General features: G+C 31.8%; 1 protein-coding gene across 4 annotated transcripts in view; it reads right to left on the minus strand.

Annotated features, from left to right (window-relative positions):
* The window catches only part of nAChRalpha6 (nicotinic acetylcholine receptor alpha6), a 566449-nt gene that overhangs the window by 367341 nt on the left and 177287 nt on the right, over positions 1 to 21821 (minus strand). For all 4 annotated transcript variants that reach the window (XM_076373166.1, XM_076373172.1, XM_076373171.1 and 1 more), the window contains exon 4: positions 1675 to 1719. In XM_076373166.1, coding sequence (XP_076229281.1) covers positions 1675 to 1719 — 45 coding nt within the window. The remainder of the gene's footprint in view (positions 1 to 1674; positions 1720 to 21821) is intronic.

Raw genomic sequence — 21821 nt, forward strand, 5'->3', positions numbered from 1 at the left:
AAATTAATGTCTTCTTGCTTCTTTTTGTATAAAATTTCCTTTACTTGTGTGAGATATTTATTCTTCAATTTTTAAAAGAACTAATCACAGAACAATTTCATTGTCAGAGTAATTTTTCAGCTGAGTTGTTATTTTAAATTAAATTATTGCCGGCTTCTCTTTAAGCACTGTAATTACTTTTCAATACAAATTATTTAATATGTTCTAATTGACAAGTATTTATAGAAAAATGTGTAAGTGCCAACATTAAATTTTTCAAAACAAAGAAAATTACCTATCATTAAGTTAAACGCAATATCATAATGATGTCATCTTTTAATATTATCAGTGTTATGAACTTACGCATAAATAAACTAGATAAGAATAAAAAAGAAAATTTTTCAGTCTCAGCATTTACAGTATTTTCTATTGGAATTCTTCAATTATAAATAATAGTATGTAGAGTCGAGTATATTACGTCGATACTTTCGTCTACAAATGTATAATCCAATACGTCGAGAAAAAGTAACAGCTTTCATTTTCCCACCTAATCGACCCGGCAACGTGGCGTACCTTTCATGGAAAACCGAAGGAAACTGCAGCCAGAATCCAATACGAAGGAACTAACACCGACAACCGGTCTTGCGTTTCCGCTTCATCGACCAGCCGCCTGATGAATACAACGTAAATGAAAAAATCGATTCAATTAGCCGGCAACATTCTTTTTTACAGTCTGTCACGCGGAATCCCCTATTTGCATAAAGATGGAAATGGTATTCGCCACGTGTCGCTTGAGGTCTCTCTGCAATCATATTTCCATGGAATTGAAATCTCGAGTTGATCCAGAACGCGACAAATGAAACTTCCGTCGCTGCAGACACGAAATCGAACGTGACTGATTCGCGGCGCATCCAGAAAACGTGGAATCTGGAGAAAAAATTAATGCTCGAATCCGAGAGCCTCTAAACTTTCTGATACGTTATAAATGGTCTGAGTTATAGCAGTTTATTAAGATTAGTTATAATAATAATAATAATACTATAAAAATAAAACTATAAATGTTGTAATACCTATATTAATAATTACACTGCGAATTTTTATGCAAATTCGAATTTAATAACATAATTAGAAAAATAAAATTATGATGGAAAAAGGATTTTCTAAAAAGATACTAGAAAAAGCGCTACAATTTGAATATTTGATATATTTTTTCGTATTATGCACTTAGTTACTTCGTATTGTGCAATTTCTTACACTTAAATTCTCCATATATGCACAAAAATCTGCAGTCTATTAAGAATTCTTCAAGTGTTATTGTTGGTATAAATGATATTGTTAGAACAATAAAATTTCTTATTATTGTAAAATAATTGGAATTGTGTATGTCGTAAATTTCGATTGTCAGATCTCAACTTAGAAATGTTCCTATTAGTTGGAAAATATAGGTGAAGGAGTTGTTGTCTTTCAACAAAGTGGAACTCTCGAACTTTACAATAGTAGAAATGTCTCGTTAGGTTGAGATTCGTCGACATTTGGCAACTTTCGAGTCGCTGGAAGCGATTTATCAGTGCATCCGGATTTACAGCTTTCTGATAACCAACACGGCAGTGTTCAATTGATAGTTTCACATAAAAGTTGAAACTAAATGAAAGTTAAGAATGTTAGCGTCAATATAATTGATGTCAATCTACTCACCAGCTTGAGCCACGCGTTTGTCGTTAGTATTTGATTCTTCTCGTCCTAGAAAATAAAGAAAAAGTTAATTATTAATATGATTTCAGAAAAATTTCTTTCTTCAATTAATCCTCTTAGTACTCAAAAAACCAAAATATCTACTTGGCCATATTTGACACAAATACTTTGATTCAACATATTCGTCTTTTATATGTAATATAATGTTAATACATCTAGTGGTGAATTATTGTTCTAAAATAAGTTTTTATAGTAGAAACAATAATTATTAAAAAATATTTCTATTTTTTATTGAGTTTTGTTTCATGTTTAATGATTATTACATTGATAAACAATACCATTTCAATACCTTTAGAAAATCATATTTTCCTGCGTAACTAAATATTTTTATTAAAAAAATCTTTGATTTCCCTATAGCCAAAGGTCTATTTAAGAATCCCATTTTACCCTACTAACTATTTACCCTATTAAACATTTTCATTCGACATTAATCATCTGAAAAATTGTAATTATTCTGATGTAACCTGGAAGCTCTGGTCATCGCTAATCGCCATGGCAATCAATGTGTTAACCAGTTAGCTGTTTTTGACGAGTATACTCGTCACGCATAAAAAAGATCCGCCAAAAAGTTGCCACGATAAAAAGTTCGGAAAATTGATTCAACACTAGAGAGCAATAATGATCGAACGAAAAACGTTCGTTTCAATTTGTCTCGAGTCCTCGTGTTCGGAACCCAGTCAAGTGCGATCTGTTTGATCGCGAAACGGCCAATCAAGGTAGGTGCACAAATTCTACCCGCGAGAGCGAAGACAGGCGTTAGAAGGCGAAGAGGAAATCAAGGCCAGCAACTCGTAAAATTCATGCCAAAAAACCGGGGGGGAGCCAATAACCGCAAATTGCCGGTGCAATCATTCGTTTTCCAGTGGTACGTACGGTGCCGCCCTCCGCCACAGGCTCATCGAAACTTCAAAGTGATTTATAAATCGAATGCACTCCCGATCGTTGGCGTCAATGGACAAACCGCTTTGTATACGATCACTCGAAACGAATTAGTTGTCAAACACTTCCGGGGCTGACAGGCTCGCTCTCCTTGAATTACGGCGAAAATTTCATTGAAGAACCGAAGGACGACGTTCGCATATTAATTAACGCGCGGAACGGATCCCCTTATCGAATCATATTGTTCCAGATTTCTCGCGAAAGTCGACGCTTCGTTGATATCTTTCCGGTTCACCGGACACTTTCGCGCGTCTCGATGACCAATATAATATTCACACCCACTAAATGATATTTAAATATTGCGAGTTTTGTTTGCGCGCGGTGACCTACGACGAAGAGATGACTTTTAACGAATGTGTTTTCTTAGCTATATATTTATTCTTCGATTACTCAAGATCCACCCTTTCATTATTTATACTATAGTAACACTATACATTGCTTCTTATTTACATTATTTCAATTATCATTCAGTTATTATCAATATTATCAATATATCAACTTTTATTTTTGTTAAAGATTCAAAACCATATTCAGTCAGCAACGAGACTTCATAGGCTCAAAAGCATTTCCAATTCACTTAATACGTTTTTTCTGTACATTTATTTCAGCGGTTAAGGTCATCAAGTAGTCAAACCCCAACACCAGCTAATACAGTCCACTTTAATTTTTAATGAATAATTCGAAGATATTTGTAGTTCACAATTTTTTAATCAAAAACAGAGAAAATAATATTCTCGTCGAGACTAACATTTTCGTCAATCGAATCTCTTGTTTCTGGTATAATTTAGATATTAATCAATTCAACGTTAATTTCATCGAAAACTAAATGTCCGCTGAATCGCCGTATCTTCAATCTCCGAAACACTCGTTCACGCGTCTCAATTTAATCAAATTAACGGTCAACTTCCAGTTGAAAGTTTAATTGGACTCAAGGTCGATCTTTTATCCAGTTCAAAGTGAAATTAGCTGGTCCACTGGTGTGAAAAGTTTTCCAGTCAAGAAGCATACGCGTTGCAAATATCGAAGTAGAATTCAAATTTGTTTAAATTTAATATTTTTCTTGAAAATTACACGTTCTCCACAGAAAACGGGGAAGAATTTAGCAAAGGGACAAGGCAGAATTCATTGGGGAATGTAAATTAAACGTTCCCCGCGAATTCTTCTCTCTTGTCTCTTTTAAATAAATTTCGTACAAAGCTGATCGCGCGCACAGCTTGTTCTAGGAGCATAACATTTGAAGCTGGTAGTTAAACCGAGCACTATGGAAATCATGCGTTCGCTCGTTCAATTTTCAATAGTACGTCGTTTCGGGATGAAATCGATGATACTCTATGGTCGATTTACTGGCAACCCATGGCCATTAAATTCAACTCGTTTGAAAAATTATTGCCGAGGTCTTCTCACTACTTCCCATTAACTCCTTGCTTTATGACTTTTTTCCTAATAAGGTTGCAAGAGTTATTCGGTTATTAATTCAAGTTGGCCAAATTAAAAAAGAAAAACTACGTATTCCTTATAAGATAAAAGTAAATTTTCGATGAAGGTATAATTCCCAAAGAGAAAAAGAATTAATTTTCTTCGAATGATTTGATGAAAGTATATAATATTTATATATAATACATATAATATAAAGTCTTCAAACAGAATATGACTTGATATTATAAATAAATAAGTAAATAAATAGCTAATATTTATTCGTTATAATAAATCTGACCTACATATTATGTTTCGCTGTTATTAATATAATTTATCATTTTTCTAATTATATCGTTAACAACCATCGCGATAGTCGTTAGTTATACACTATTTTTATTCTTAGAAAGAACTGCAAAGGAATATTAAAATTTAAAGAACGTAACATTGGTATACACATAATCGGATAAACGTAAAATGATTCTCACTGCGAGAGAGAGAGAGAGTCTAATATCTGTAACGTAATAACAAAATAAATACTGACGTGAGAATGATTAATCGATGTTTAATACGTTTCGCAGAGAAAGAGCGAACCGGATTATTGAAAATCAATAAGTGATCGAATTATATAATCAATCATCTTGAAACAAACCACGATAAACATGTCTGCGCTAACCGAACTGGATATTAGGTTATTAGATAGTTTTCGTGGTAACTGATACGCATATAGAGTTGTATTTTTATTCACATAGAAATTTCGTAATCAACATCGATGTGGTTTAATCTTTAAATAAACAAGTTTAGTAGAATAGTTAAACGTGTAAGCTATCTCTGCTTTTCGATAAAATATTATTGATATAACGATTAACGTTTGCCAATTGTACTTCATACATTCATATCAATAGAACCAAACTTATTAGAAAACAGAACAAGTCATGCAGAAAAAGATTCTTGGATTAATTAAATACTGACAGTACAATGCTATTAATAATATTAATTATTATTAAATATTAATATTAGTAATTGTAATATTACAATGTTAACCAACAAACCACTAATACTACATATAGGTTAACGGTGCCTGATATGGAACAGCACAATATTTCGAAAAATAAATCAATTAATGTGTCTGTTACCATGGGAAACACCTCATTAATAATGAAAAACAATCATATTAATAGTTGGACATTAATTAACAATTTGTCATTGAATGCGAAGCATTATTGTGTTTGATAGTATATTAAATTTTTTAAAGGCTAGTTGAATAGTCAAATTTTTTAATATTGATAGGCCAAACAATTTTGTTTTTTCATGATTTATCATTGGACACATTTCTTTTTCACTATTCAGAAGCAATTTGTTGCAAATTTATTTTTCTCTTAGAATAGTTATTGTTTCTCTGTCTGAATACGTGGGTTTCTAAAATGGAACACGTCCCGTATTGTGTGCACAATCTTTCTTAATGTTACATATTATTACGTTATATTTTGATTTCATGGTAACAATTAAAAAAATTATAATAATGGAAAAAAATATGACCAATGCATTGTATTCACGAATAATCTAGTGGCCCCGATCTGTTATTCATATATCCAATGTATAAAAGATAAAAAAAGAAAAAATTAACATAATATAAGTTCAAAAAAGTGGAATATTCTTTTATTTATACTTTTTATTTTCATAAATATTCATTTCTCATCCTTTAAATTACTTTTGTTCACAAATTACCTAGGTGTTTCGTATTAGGTGTCATTTTAACAGATTGCTTTTTTTCATTTTATTTATATTTTTACCGCGGTTTGAAGGAATTTAAAGTTTTGCATTGTTATCGATCAGTGTGTGAATGTTTATTAATTTCTTCGTGTTTCGATGGAGGATCCATTTAAAATGCATATCTATCGTTTTGGCTAGCTGTTCAAATAAAGTGTTTCATATTAGGTACCACTATCCAAAATATTATCCTTTATTCTATATATTAAAAAAGACTTTAAATTAATGCCAAGAAGATCTTTGATCTACTTTACAGCATCTGCGATGCAAACAAGGAAGGTTCGTATACTTCATCGAGCAGTTCGATCTACGTTTGACGACACAGAGTATACATCATTAAGCCAGAATCCAAGCGTCGAAACTAATCGAAATTGTTTCGTGCGAACACCTTTGGTCATGGTCCATGGGCCGCTTTCACGTAATCTGTAACTCGGCTCACTTCAAAGCAGACGCCAATCGAAGATCGATTCGAAACAAACCAACCCATCGTGTTAGATCGAAATTTCTCTCCAGAGCGATACGGCACTACTCAAGGACCGTTTAGAATACGTTTTCTCGCGAAAATGGCAAATCCGATAGCTTCTGTGATATAATGGATCAATTGCTCGCTTGAACAAGCGGAAATGCTCCATTAGCAACCGGTAGTTGATCACACAAACTATGTCAAAGCACCTATTTACACATTTTTTAATTCTTAACACTAAACTTACGGACATTTAGAGTACAGTTTGTTCTACTATTCGTAATAAAATTGATATTCGTTAATTTAGATGTTGGAAATTAAAGGTTTAACAGTAGACAATTAGGATACGTATTGAAGTAAACATATTAATCAAAATTGACCCAAAAATTTAGCAAATAATGTTTATAAAATTCAATGTAAGTCAAATTGATTCGTTCCATAAATCTAGTATGAATAATTTACTCAAATTCAATCTACTTTTAAATCAATTTAATTAATAGAAAATTCAACTCAATTAATAAATTCTTTAGTATTACCACCCTGGAATATTATCATAAGCACATCATTTAAAATAAAATTCATTGCTCTATAATATAAATTCCACCTACGGTAGTGTACAGTGGACATATTTTCAAATGAATTGAAGACTGTTTCTCTAAATAAGTAATAATATTCATAGTTTATGTCATGACAATGAATATACAATAAGTAACAATAAATAATAACAGTAAAGTACCTACATAATTGATTTTAATATACTAATATGTACCTTCAATGATCTATCTGTTGGACAGTGTTGATCAGTTACAATACAAATACATAATCGTATTACCAGCTTTAAGCTTAATCCTTTCCGGTCGCATGCCGTCGTAATGAACACTTCAGCTTTTGATATTTAAAATCGAAAGTTGCAAACGAATAATTTTATCCGAACAACGACAGATTGATATGTAGTTTTGTTCTTTTCTAGCATTTCACACTTCGATATATAATTCAGTTTTTTATGGGGAGAGTTTTTAGAAGTTTAAATATTCTCATCTACAAAAGAATTAATTCACTATTTTTTTATTCTTCATTTTTATCTTATTTCGATTCGCAAGACTGCACTTTAAAATATTTATTGTTTATATACAGTGGCATTCAAAAGTTTCCGGCCAACTTTTATAATTAAATATAATTGTAATGTAAAGTAAATCTTCTTTTTATAATATTGTGCACAATGAACACTGTATCCTTAATAGAATGTTTATGAATGTAAATGTTCTGTAATGTAATAACCTTATTCGACAAAGTCCTATGGTCAAGATGATTCGCGTAATCTCAGTATACTGTCTACTGTAAAGTTTTACGTTTTCTTATTCTGTTCCTTCATCCACCTCATTTATCTTTGTTCGTAGTACCAACGCTAACTAGAGTACTGGTGTGAATACTAGCATGAAATTAACCGTAAAATGACAGTACTCAGTTTCCTCGTTTTATAAAATTATTAAGTCAGTTAACAGATTCATTTATCTTCTCCGGTAAAAATCACTAGTAATATTAAAAAATGCATTTGTGAAATGCTTATAAAAAATTATGAATCACTCGTTTTAATTGCTTAATGTATTGAAAGTTTATTATCACATGAGATTCAGTAATGATTACAAAAACAATCATTTTAAAAGAATATCTATTAAAGAAAATATTTTCTCAATACAAAAATTAATAAATGTAAACAAAAAAATATTAATAAGAATGAAAATAAATATTTAATCTGCAATTATAAAAGTTAAAGTTTGACATATTAAGAAAAAAGTATTGAACACGTAAAACGAAGAAAAGTTTACAAGAAACTACAATTTATCTGAACGGCGAACTGCGTATATATTTATGTATTTACTTGCGAAATAATATTTAATATTTTATACATTTTATGTGCCACGTTAAAGTCCTACAATTTCCCTTGATTAATTTTAAATGCCCCATAGCTCGTTCCACAGCAGAAAATGTTTAATTTCTTCTGTAAACTTCAGAGTATAATTATTTTGTTCGCAAGGGAAAGTAATTTATTCATACTGGTCGGGGGGTAAGGAAGGAGCAGTTTTCTTGCTACTTTTCATAAAGTGAACACTGTAAACTTTCAAAAGTTTTCCTGGTGCAAGTGTTCCCGTTACGTTCTTTAAATAAAAGAAGCATTTTTCAAAAGTATTTCTTATGACTACAAAGTAAACCCATATATTTAGTGTCAGCAAATTCTTATAGTAACATTTGAAATGGAATCATGCAAACGATAAGAATAATTTCAAGTGATTGAACCGTTCTTCTTATTTTTGTAAATGTTCTTAAGCGAATTTTAATCATTTGAATCGTTTTGAATTTCAATTGATCGAACAATTCCATCATTTTATTATACATTAGAACTAATTCTCTTTCCTTCAGTATTCGTCGAATTGCAGTCTTGTGTAGGCACTTGCTTCTATAATTCCAAGAATATCTCAGTTGGTAATTTCAATATGCTCAAAAAAAAATCTTAAATTTTTCAAGGAATTGATCTGTGTTCCATAACGAGATTCTTAATAGGTTGGTCTTTTGGAAACTACTCAATACCATCTTTATTCCTTTTGAAGAAATAAATCTCTTCTTTTTCACAAATTGCTTTGTGTCCATAATTATTCTCTCTTCTATATTTCTACTTCTACAATTTGATCTGTCATTTTTAGATTGCAGCGCATTGAAGAATGTAGTTTTGGTTCCGTGACCTTTATTTACGGAAATAAAACAAAATTTATGAATTATACAGGATTTTCAAACTTAATTCATTTCTAAAAAAGATAATCTACCATAATCTATTTTTAAAAATGTACTATCTTCCTGAATATTTTTGGAACATGATAATCACAATTTTTTAAAATTAATGTTGATTATAATACAGTATTAAATAACTAATTTAAAAAAGTAATTATCACCTTCATTTTTAATAATACGCTATAACCTTTAAGTTTTTTGTCATAAAGGTATTGGTAACATATAAAAATTCGAGAAAGTAATCATTAAAAGTTATTCGAGTAATGATAATTTTATACTTAAATTATTCAAACTGCGTTTAAATAATTTTTTATATCGTTAAAGATAAAAGAGATGGATACTTTTTGAGTTTAGCTAAGCGTTAAAAATTAATTTACTCATACTGTATTATTATTTACATAGAATGTTAGTCTCATATCATAAAAGAATATTACACTTAGTCAGTTGATACGATAGAACAACCAAACCATTCATTAAGGATGCGGGTAGAGAGAAACTGTTGGGATTTGAAACACTAGATTTACATAAATCAATAGACCTCTGGGAAAATTTACCGACAGGGAGTAATATAATTCTTATGACTTGTACACGAACATTCTCTCTAGATAACAACCCCATATTAGAGGAAAGGCATATAACATTAAATATAAATTTTGTTGTTTCCCTTATAACACGTTCGTATTAAATATGTAATACTTGCTGAGTGAATCAATACGTATATTAACACTAAAACTACCAGACGGGTCAAAACTACCCATTCCTGATTTATTCCTTTTGCAATTTTTAAAAAGATAGCAGATCTTTCTTTAAAAAATTATTAAAGAAATTAATTTAGTAATACGCAAACTGAATTGTAAATCAATTAAAGTCTCAATGGATGCATTCTTGGAGTTTCCATAGAGAAGTTTCAAGAAGTTAAAGTAACTGCTCGATAGTTTTAGTGTTAATCTTCAATCGACTACAAGATTTCCCGTTCTTTTTATGGGAATTTTAAGTAATTTTACATGATCACTTTAAAATATTCAAAGTTATACTTCTTATATACAATTCTTGTGTAAAAAACTGTGTGCTTTTATTGCCCATTTAAATCATCATTCTATATTTACGATTCTGTAATATAAAGCTACTAAATAAAATTTTAAAAAACTGTACCAAATAATGTAAAAATAGAAATAGTTTTATTTATTTAACGATCAGTTGTATACTAACAAGTATTATTATTAATGCTATTAATATTTTCTTTTAGATTATCATAGTTACCAGGGTTTTTATTACACAAGGCAACGGTACACTAAGTGAAAACTTTTGTTATTATTATTATTATTAGTATTAGTAGCATTATTATATACTATTATTAAGAATTATGTACCGTCAGTTGCTGGGAATCTGGCACTCGTGACGATAGGTCAGTCGCTCAGTAGGTCCGAGCCCCTCCTTTATGGTTCCGAGAAATCTAATTGCGAGCCCGAAAACGACTCTTCCCGCTTTTTATCGCGCGATCCGATTAGTGTGCGTGAACATCTCAACAAATCATAGCAGAATTGAAAATCTGCGTGGGTAAAGCGTGCCTCCTTCGAATCTGACCACTCAAACGAGAGTACCAGAGCGCCAGCAACTGACGGCAGCTTAAATTGTTCTGCTGCTAGCGGTTTGATCGAAAATTTTGTTAGCTAAAGTAAATTTTACCTAACCTTCAATTTTACTGGTACATAAATCTATGTATAATTTTTTTACAGCCTTCTTCCGAGAGATACTGAGACACTCTCGAGAAACTCTTGTTGGAAAAGCTTTGCAAGATTCTTAAAGACGATTAGGAATAGCAAACCACACTGTTATACACTCTCTAGAGCTGTTGATAGATTAGTATGTCACTATTGACTAGATCCCTCGCGTACCGCCTGCAAATATTTCGTTCTATACCTTGGAACGGATTTAATGATACCGAACGTGAAGTGATAGCAGTGCTTCCTGATCTGCGTGTACTGAAGGCGAACTTGATAATTCTGGAAAAAAAGGGTTGACAGAAAATTTGGTAGAATCATCTTGAAGCTCTCCTTGAACCATGTTATTTTAGTTAATAAAATTTCCGATCGAACCGCTAGCAAAATAATCTAAAATCGCTCTTCATAGTCCATCCTATATATGCTATACGTATTACTACTAAATATAGTATTATTATTAAGATCTAAGATGTATACCCACAACTAAAATTTCCTTGAAGTCTCTTCTGTTTATTTTATTATACATTAATCACACAAAATTACATATATGTCACCATATTCTACATTACGCCATTTACTCCTTCAAATTCCTTCGAATCCAAAAATCCCGCAACAAAGTGTTAACCCCATTCAAACTTCCATCCCACTGTCCGACTCGTTACCAGAAACCGAAAGTATGAAACGCATTAAACACAATTAACAACACATTATCCAGCGAAATTCTATTATAGAAAGCATCCCCTCGCAAAGGTGTTAATCAAATCGCGCGCGGGGCAAGGGCAGGGACGCCGAGCAATTACGCGAGGAGCGAAACGCAAACGTCGGGCTGGTAGCAAGTCGATCGGCAACGAATTGTAAATTATTTCCGGCCGCGGGCGGGTTGTAGTCGATAAATGAAAACGGTAAATCTCGTTTCGATGCCCGTTGCCGTTTGACCATGAACTCCGTATTTATGGTCGGCATAATGGAAACTGCACACGCGCCGGCCCTCGTCGTTCCCCGCCGTTCGCTGTCAGCTCGCCGTAATCTATCGAGATTTCCCGCCGATTTTCAGTCCCGGCCGTTCTTGTTTCGCAGGCGTACGGAACCAGACCAGACCAGACCCAGCCCGGCCCGGCCCGTTCAAAGGCACGCCCACCCAGAGCGGCGGCGGGTAGGGCGGGCGAGGAGCAAAGTGACGAGGAGCTTTTTCATCAGCGTCGCAATTATAAAATGGTAAAGCGCGCTCATCATGTTACCTCGGCCTACGCCATTTTCGCGTGGACGTGTAGGCGCGCATCGCTTTGAATGAGGAGACTGATCAGCGAAATTTACTCCCCACTCCCACCCTTTCGCGTCCTTACTTTTTACTTTTCGCTGCCCCCGACTCCTCCCGCTGACCCCTTTCCAGTTTTACGTTACCCGACTAATTTCTGCAGTTTCGAACGCGAATTCGATTCGGGGACGTCGCAGCCGAACGCGCAAACGTTAATGAGGTTGCAGTTTATGGCATTAGGAGGCCCCTTTGTTGACGTTTTCGTGTGTATTGGGGATCCGGGGGATTCTGGGATGTAGGATTTTGGAGATCTGGGGTAGGCGCGGTTTGAAATGGAGGATCATCTTGAATGTTTGTCGAATGGGTTTTGATTATCATATGTTCATCGGGTTCTAATGAAATATTTCATAATTTGGACATTGTAGAATGTACAAAAAATTTGTATGGGTTTTGTTTGTTGATTTATTCGGAAAAGTCAGAGTTATAAAGGAATGATTAACATTAAAACTACCGAGCAGTTAGACTAACTTTTTGAAATTTCTCTATAGAAATTCCAAGAGTGCATCTATTGAAACTTTAATTGACTTACAATTCAGTTTGCGTATTACTAAATTAATTTCTTTAATAATTTTTTAAAGAAAGATCTGCTATCTTTTTAAAAATTGCAAAAGGAATAAATCAGGAATGGGTAGTTTTGACCCGTCTGGTAGTTTTAGTGTTAAGTACGAGAATATGATAGTGGTTGTTACTATTTATTTAGATGTAATTCTTTGAAAGCGTTTTATTTGTTAAATAATATTCTCTGACAAATTTTCATTTAACCTCTCCTATTGTAATGATTGTGGGGTTGTATTATTTTATTATTATGATTTTGTGCAGCCAAAACGAACCTGAAAATTTTTCCTCCGATATCTTTAGTTTCTCAGAAATGCAATTCTCGAAAAAAAACAATCAAATCCTCTGCTTTATAACATATTTATAGTTACGTAAAAATCATTAAATAATGTTTAAAGTACATGATATACAAGTCGTACACCAACTTTTGCAAATGTTTTTGAGGTTATTTCAAAAATTGAAGATTTAAGGCAAAATGCAACTGCATCATGCGATAGAGCAGCCTTTTTCTGCATGGAAACCGTGAAAAATTGCTGCAACGCGGATTTTGTTCTGGACTGAGGAAATAAAATATTTCCTCAGGACACGAGATGTCGACAGTGATCCTCAACGCCAACAATAGCAGAAAGATCTCACTGCAATAGAACTTTTTTACGTTAATAGCTTGCTTCACTTGTTCATGGCCTGTTGACAAATAATTTCGGAATAAACGAATTTATATATCTACATCGTTCCTTCTTGATCAACACTTGACAAAATACATTTATATTTGATATAAAATTCCAACAGCATCGCTTTTTCATTACATTAATATATTGATGAAAAAGAAAGGATACGAACTGAAAAATAAATTATTTTGTAAATTAAATTATTGAGCAGTATAAAGTGCATTGCGTGTAAAAGAGACACTTCGAAAATATTATATATTAATGGAATATTGCTTTCCAATTTATTATTTCTATCGCAAAGTAATTTGTAAATAATAAATAGGGCAGGCAAGCAAGTTAATGCAATTGCATTCATCAAACAGCTGCGTTGCACTGACAATAAGAGGAATGTCAAGCGATCGTTGACGTTGAAGATCACTGGATGACGATACTTGAGATTTCACGGGACAATTTCATTTTCTCAATCGAAAACAAAATCTGTGTTACAGCTCCCTTTTGATGGTTTCTATGTGAAAAAAATTTGCTCTATGGCATGGTGTTGAGATTTCGTCTCAGATCTGTGGCTCTCAAAATAAACTGGATAATATCTCAAGAAATCGATGACAGAAGGCCATTTCACAGACTCTAAAAATTGTTTAAATTATTGTATTGTTATATAATTATAATGTTATACGAACATACATGTACATATATTTATCACATTGTTTAAAAGAATCTATAAATAAGTATTATTTAAAAAACTTTTATAAGATCTCATAAATAATTTTAAGAACAATTTTTGAAGTTGATAATTTAATTTTAAAATTAAATGTTATCCTACTTAATTTGTAATTGAGACAAGGAACGCTACAGTAATCATTTAAAAGATACTACAAATTAAAAATTGTGTTGGACAGTCTAATTATTCATACAATCCTAAAAGTTGTAGCAAATTGAAATTTAATAAACAGAACAAATAATAAAAAATAATTAATGACGATAATTACAGTGTGATTGGAATATAGTATGTCAAAGTGATAGGTACATTCACGGTCTTTAACATGAAAGATCTAATATAAAAATGGTATTTTTCTTTCCAGAAAATCCATTTGAATTTTGAGATTTCTACATTTACTTACTGTTATTATAATTCTATATAATAGTACAAATATTTTACTTCTGCATAGATGAGTTTAAATGTTATTGGAACTTTGAAAATCTTTGATACGTACTGACGACAGTAGGACTTTGAATAATTTCTAAATTCTATCCATTCTTGTAGCTCACTCGAATATGTATTCCACCCATTGATCCCAATATTGTACATTTTCAAGCTTCCATCATCTCTCATAGCAGTTGAGATAGTTGTAAACGTTTAGACAATTTTAGTGTAGCTCCGAAATGCAGTAAATATTTGTACTATCCCAGTAAAGTCTTCCAAATCCCAAGTATTCCTTGTGTTCTATATTAACTGATTACAACAATTTATAATCGTTGTATTATTCACGTTTTTATTTAAACATCTCTTTTACTTCAATTCAGAATGTATGAAAATTTCTCCTTTTTATTTGAAAAAGGATTTAAGAAATCAAGTTCAAGATAAAAAAAGAAAGAAAATTTATTCTGTAATAGAATTTTCAATTAAATATAAACTTATTTTTCGAATAGAATAATTTTTCAAGTATTTATACTTATCTTTATTAAGAATATTTCTCATTACCCTTATGATACACATTTTACTTTATTATATAATAAAGTAAATTACTTAGATACATATTTAGGTTTATCTTGAATTTATTAAGAAAAGCAAATGATGATTAACGAAACACTATGAGTCCAATATTTAATTCTTTCAAATTGTTCCATTGTGTCTGCTGAAGGAATGTATCACACTAATAACTTTCCCGTTGTTTTACGCTCTTGTCATTTTCTTGCTTATACAACTCGACGTTTGCAACGCAAAACAAGGTATTTACACAGAACAGAAACTGTACACCGAAGCAGAAGGTATTCCTAAGTGAAGCAAAACCTGTTTCATTATCTTCCTTGCTTTCCTTACGTCCACACCTTCCTTTCCCTAAATCGCATTACTCAAGCCAGTTCGAGTTTCGTGTTGTATTTTTCGAACGATCGTTGTTTCAGGGATCAAGAGTTGTTTATATTCAAATATCTTTCACTAAAAACATTTTAATTCATGAATTTTGTGAATTACACGAATGTTCAATTCATTGAATTAATTAGTGAATATTTGTGAATTCTAAATGAACAGTGACCGTTTACTTTCAACATTAGAACTACCGCAACCGTCAAAATGATGGGTTCCAGTTTTCTTATTTCATTATTGATATCCTAAAAGTGGTAATTATCCAAAACTATTTTTAAAAAATAAATTCACTTGAATAATACAATCAATACATAACGGAACCGGAAAAATATCGATTGTTACAATTTTTATAAGGATCACATATTAATCATATTAAACGTTCGGTAGTTCTAGTATTAAACAAGAAATTTTTGGAACGAGTAGTGAATGACTTTGTTTTCGAATAGAAGGTTATTCAGAACTGTTAAAGAATTTTTCTGCCGTACGGGACGTTCAAAGAATGATTTTATTGGCTCAAGTCGTTAACCGTAGTTTTAAAAACCCAACTTTTAATTCATTTACCCTTTAGAAAGAAGAAATCGTCGATTTTACCTCAGCCATGGTGGTACTAAGAACCTCTTATTTAGAATGGCGTGTACGTGAAAGTTAAATAAAAATATGGTCAAAGTTAGACACCACCACGAGTTTCCGAGTGTCTCCCAATGGTAAAGGTTTATGGCGCTATTGTTCCAGGAGTTAGCGACAGACACCGGCATTTAGCTGAATTTAGTTTGCGTACTGACTGCGGACCGATGTTCCAAAATACCTTTATCAGCTGCTGAACGTTGGATAGACGTTTGAAAATGTTTAAAGGAATTTGAAAGGATTGAAGAAAATACAATCGTTACAAATAACAACTGTTTTTACCAACAGAGCATTTCAATGTTCATGGTAACAAAGAAATAAGTAGGCCGAAGTAAAATTTAGTGCAAAAATAAAAAATTGTTAATTAAAAATTTTATATTAAACTCGTAGTGTTGATGAAGTAAAAGTATTAAACATTATAAAATCTTTCTTATTATTTTCATAGTTTGAATCGTTGTAAGATTTCAAAGCAATTATGTAAATTCGATTTATCCTAAAAGAAAAAACAATAAAGAAGAGGTTTCAATGAAAAACATCATATTATTACACGAAATTTGTTTATATTATATTGGTGCAATATTATATTTTAATTCGCAGCTTTTAGCAACTGAAAGTTACGAGGAAAATGTAATAAATGTTACTTTTTTTATTGTTCAATACAACTTATTGTCAGTAGTTATTACATTTTACTCGAGAATTCTCAAGAGAGTGTTATGAATATAAGATGCAGTAATTAAACTTACTTGATGTTGGAAACAGGTAGATGAAAAATTCCCGGAAAGAATAATGAGTTTCAAGATTACGTTTTCGTTAGCCTTACTTGACTTTTGTAAGACGTTTTGTCACCACTTCTCCAACAAGAGCTTAACCATAATAACAGAGTAAACTACGTGGAAATATTCTTAAGTCAAACTTCAAGTTTAATTACACTTTAAATGTTTCCAATTAACGTGAAGCTTCTTCAAATAAGAATTTTAATAAAGTGCGATCATAATTAAATATCTCAATTAATGTAAACGGTTAAAGTCACAGAATTAAGATATTAGTAATCACTATTCCACTAGTAAATAATGAGTTTTGCAATAATTAAATCTGCGTATATCTTATAAATATAAATTTTAAAAAAATGTGAGCATATTTATTAATTTTTTTTGTTACATTTTCTAAATTCTCCTTTAGTGCAAACTATGTATTTAAAATTTTTGAATTTTTCAAATAAGAAATACTTTTCATTGCTTATAATTAATTCAGTTAATTAATTAGTGTCAATAGCATTATCTTTGAATTAAGTTTAAGTTAAAAGATAACTTAACAAAAATGTGTAATTCTTTCGAGATTTAAAGAAAACTATACACGTTTCAGAAACTGTAACACAGTAATTTCATCTTTATTCCAGCAGTAGGATCATGGCTACAATTTTTCGCAGAAAAATCAAGCTGCAGTCCACGTTTGTCTATAAATTTCAGTAGTTTCCGTTTATCCGGCATCCTGAATCCTGTGTCTGACCGAATCTAGGGTCATGCTACTGACCTGCTTTCAATCGATACATTTCAAACAAGTGTGGAGCATCAAAATCAAATTTGTTCTTTTCTGCTTCATCGAAAAGAGTTACTAAATAAAAATTGAAATTTTTTTATATTTCATGTTTAACAATAAAATTCTATCAATTTACGTTTTTTAACTGACACATTAAATCAATTTTAATCTATTTTTAAATCAGTTTTGAATCGATGTAAAATACTTGTATGTAATTTATAGATCCATGAAAAATATCTTTCATCAAGCATGTTTGTATTTGTCACAACAATAATTGGTAACGCGAAAAACGAGTCATTTAATCGAATATAGTGAAATATATACAATAAGGATTACAATGTAAATTCAATCCCAAAATGTCTCGTTCACTGATATTTGCCAATACGAATTCATGTTATCAACATTTTCAAATATTTACTTTCATGAGATGAATTTTTTAACGAATTATAAATCATGTATCTTTTAACGTTCATAATATTTATTAAATATCATAAAATATTGGGATTGATTTAACATTTCAATGAGTGCACTTCTTTCACATTATTTTCGTTTTCAATCATTTCCATTCTATTCGAAACAATATTAAATTAATATTTGCAAGCAATTAAATTCTTTACAAAACGAATCTTGAAATTCCTTTGTATACTTATACTAATTGTTATTTCTTCCCTGCTTTTATATCGCATGAATCGAGTTGTTGATGTAAAAATGTGTTACATCAGACATCAAGGACTTTCTGGTGTTCGTTAGAATAACAATTAAACCAATAAATTAAATTAAATAGAAATTAATATAACAAATTAAAGTTACAATATTTAAATAATAAATTTATGTAGGATACGACTATGTAGAGAATTGTAACAACGCGCGTGTGTTAACAAATATAGAAAACATAGTTTATTAAAATTAAATGATTAATAAAAAGAATGTAATCTGGTAGATCGCTTGCAATAGATTCTCGCGTAACACTTTCTTAGCTTATCCTGTCTTGTCGTCTTCTATTATATTGCCCTGCCGCTCAACTCGCACGCACTTTTAACATTCATCCTTAATCATTCTTTCCTTCTCTTCACAGACATCCCTTCTCATTTACAGCCTGTCCCTTGCATCCATAGCTACATAGCATTCTCGCAATCATGTATACATACACTTTCCTAATCACATCATTCTCACGATCCAGTCGCTTGGTTCCAAGCATTCTTTCGTCAACCACTCGAAATCATCCTGTTCGCAATCATATTTTCCCTAAACGTACCGGCGCCACCCCGTCGCAACATGACGCCAGATACACGTCCAAACAGTCATCCATTCATATTTTAAAAACTAAGCACTACAATGTAGATATTGCATCGCGACCGATCGACGGACCCTTCGAATTGCGAGGGGTCGTTGCCCGTATAGCATCGCCTCTTCTATACTTACGTTTATGTTGCCATTTTCTATTTCGTTTGTTTCAGTGGCCCAAAACAGGGACTTTAGCGGTCATAAACTTGAAACGATATCTATAAACTATCGTATATTAATCATCTTACTGCCAAGATATTTCTTGATACGTAAAATAAGGGAATCATTTCGAATTTCGGTAAATTCAAACGTGGTACGAACTTTGGCTTTTATGTTCTGTGTGAAACAAAGTATTTAAGTTAAACTGAAATAAAATATATTCTGAACATAACTCAACGTTCATTTCATTAAAAATGTCACTAAGAAAATTAATTTTCAAATCTATACAAGAAATTGCGTCACCCGAATGTGCCCTGCTGTGTCCTTATACTTTTTTTCGATTCAATCGCGTTTTCACTTTCCTAATAGCATTTTGTTTGTTTATTTAATATTTTCAATTTAATTACTGATTTTAGCAGGAATATTGTTAATATTTTCAATATTTTTAGTATTTTTAATAGTTTTAATATTTTTTAATCATTTTAATATTCCTATTAGGAATACTCTTGAAATTGAGAATAATACAAGAAAATTTTTACTAGACTATATTTTTCTACCTTTTCAATAACATTTCAAATGTATAGACAAACCAAGGACTGCAATGTGATCAAACAATAATGTACAATACACTTTTTCCGAATTTCACCTAATTAGTCAAAACAATATAGTACGTACGACGTGGTGGGCAGAAAGAACTCCCTTTGGTATTGAAAGAGTTAATAGTGCTGGAATGCGATTTCTGTATACGAGTTACATTATTCCGCTCACGATCACATACCATCTGTTTTGGTCACGAATTGAGCCGGATTTTCAGCCAACACGTACAGACCGGTCCACTGAGTTTGGTTGTTGTACCACGAAATATCCAATTTAAAAAGTTCGAAGTGACGATACAACTGAAGTGCAAACAGTACCTCTGTTTTTTACGAATTCGTTTGTCAACGCGAGTGACGTGTTACTCCGGGACGATTTACATGCTGTAGAGAACAGGATACACGTGAGTGAGTGAGCAAGGAAGCCTTGGAACAGTTGTAATATTTTAAGCTGAAAACTACTTCAGTTTATGTATATCACGTCCGGATGAAATAGTTATGCTGACGTTACACGGTTCTGCTTTTTGGAATTAAAAATTCCTTTTCATATTGTTCTTAGGAAAATAATATAAACAAATTTTTTATATTGGTGTCAGATATAATTTTTATGTAAAGATTACACGGTTTTATACTCTAACAATTACAAAAAAGAGGAAATTCATATAGTATTTTATGTAAAAAAATTGAAATATTATCAGCTAAAAAATAAATTTAAGAATAAACGGTAATGTGTTGATATTGAGAAAGTAAAAATTGTGAGAAATGTGAAATTTGATTTATTTTCTGATCGATAAAATATTATTTGTGTGAAAATTATTTAAACTTTTTCAAACTCCTGTATTCATTCCGAGGAGAAATTCATCTGTGTCGTCAGACACATTATCTATTTAAACTTGATTTTCTTATAAATAAATTATGTTCAAACTTATAGTTGCAATTATTTATCTTCGTTTCCATTCTGTTATGACCTAAAAAAATGCTATTTTTACATTTTCCTATTAAATAATCATGAAGAACACGTTTCCTTCGTTGTGACGCTATACCTTCTTGCAAGTTTTTGTGGTCCAATTTTACTTTCGATTGAATGTTAATGCGTCGGACCGTGCCGCCAATTTTATTATACCTCAGAATTTCTACCTTTCCTGTACAAGCTCTGCGCAAACAGACACAGGCACGTAGCACAAAGATAGATAGGATGCAAAAGGACGTTTGTTGCCTGCAACAGTTACGATCCACGTGTTTACATACGGTGCACATCTTATATCAGAATTTACCTACGATGTTTTCCTAGTTCTACAGTGTTACATTGGCTAAGGAATGTTTGTACATTCATTCTAATTACAACGTAAAAGACTTACCATTTTAGAATTACGATGATAATGCAGCTGTTCGCGCAAGCTTATATTTTCAAGCAGCTATTAATGCAGCATATCACACCAACAGCATTATTATTAATTAATTAAATATTGTGTCAGTGCCAAACGTTGATAACATTTTTATTGTCTTTTTTATTTGTAAATGCATATAAATTCGTACTACAGTGACTACTAGCATAAATAACTTAATCTTCATTGAAATTGTTCGTGCACGCTATCCAGGCAATATTAGTAAACGTTGGATAACACTTTCACACGTCGAATTAACTTTGTGTGCAATAGTTGGGATGAAAAAAGACCTCCTCCTTTTCTCGGTTGAAAGTGGACTGTAGTTGTTAGTTGATAATGAGTGAAAGGAGTGTGTATGTGCGCACAAAGTTGATATGTGTGTTTGTCCAGTGAGTACTGCATGAATCGTAATTAACTTATGTTGACTACGTGTCTGTCTGATCTTATCGCCAGTCTGTAACTCTCTCTCTATATATATATATAAATAGTGGTGTATATATATAAATCGGGGTGTTGACGATGACAGTTTTTTGCCTACGCCTACATTACTTGTGGTGGAAGTAGGGGGTACGTCTTCCCTTCTGACCTGCAAGGGTACCGGTGGCTGCACGCTCGTGGTTCAAGTTGTTGAGCTGCCGTTTCGGTCGGTTTATGATATGTCGACTGCTGGTCATTTTCCAAAATTTAGTTATATTGTGTTAAAATTGAGCGAACATAATTGTTGAGCGAACTAATTTGTTTCCATCATAGATAGATAATTTTAAATAATGATAATTATTATTTATTGTCATTAACGCG

Source organism: Nomia melanderi, chromosome 1, assembly GCF_051020985.1.
Source record: "Nomia melanderi isolate GNS246 chromosome 1, iyNomMela1, whole genome shotgun sequence".
In the NCBI taxonomy this organism is placed as follows: domain Eukaryota; kingdom Metazoa; phylum Arthropoda; class Insecta; order Hymenoptera; family Halictidae; genus Nomia; species Nomia melanderi.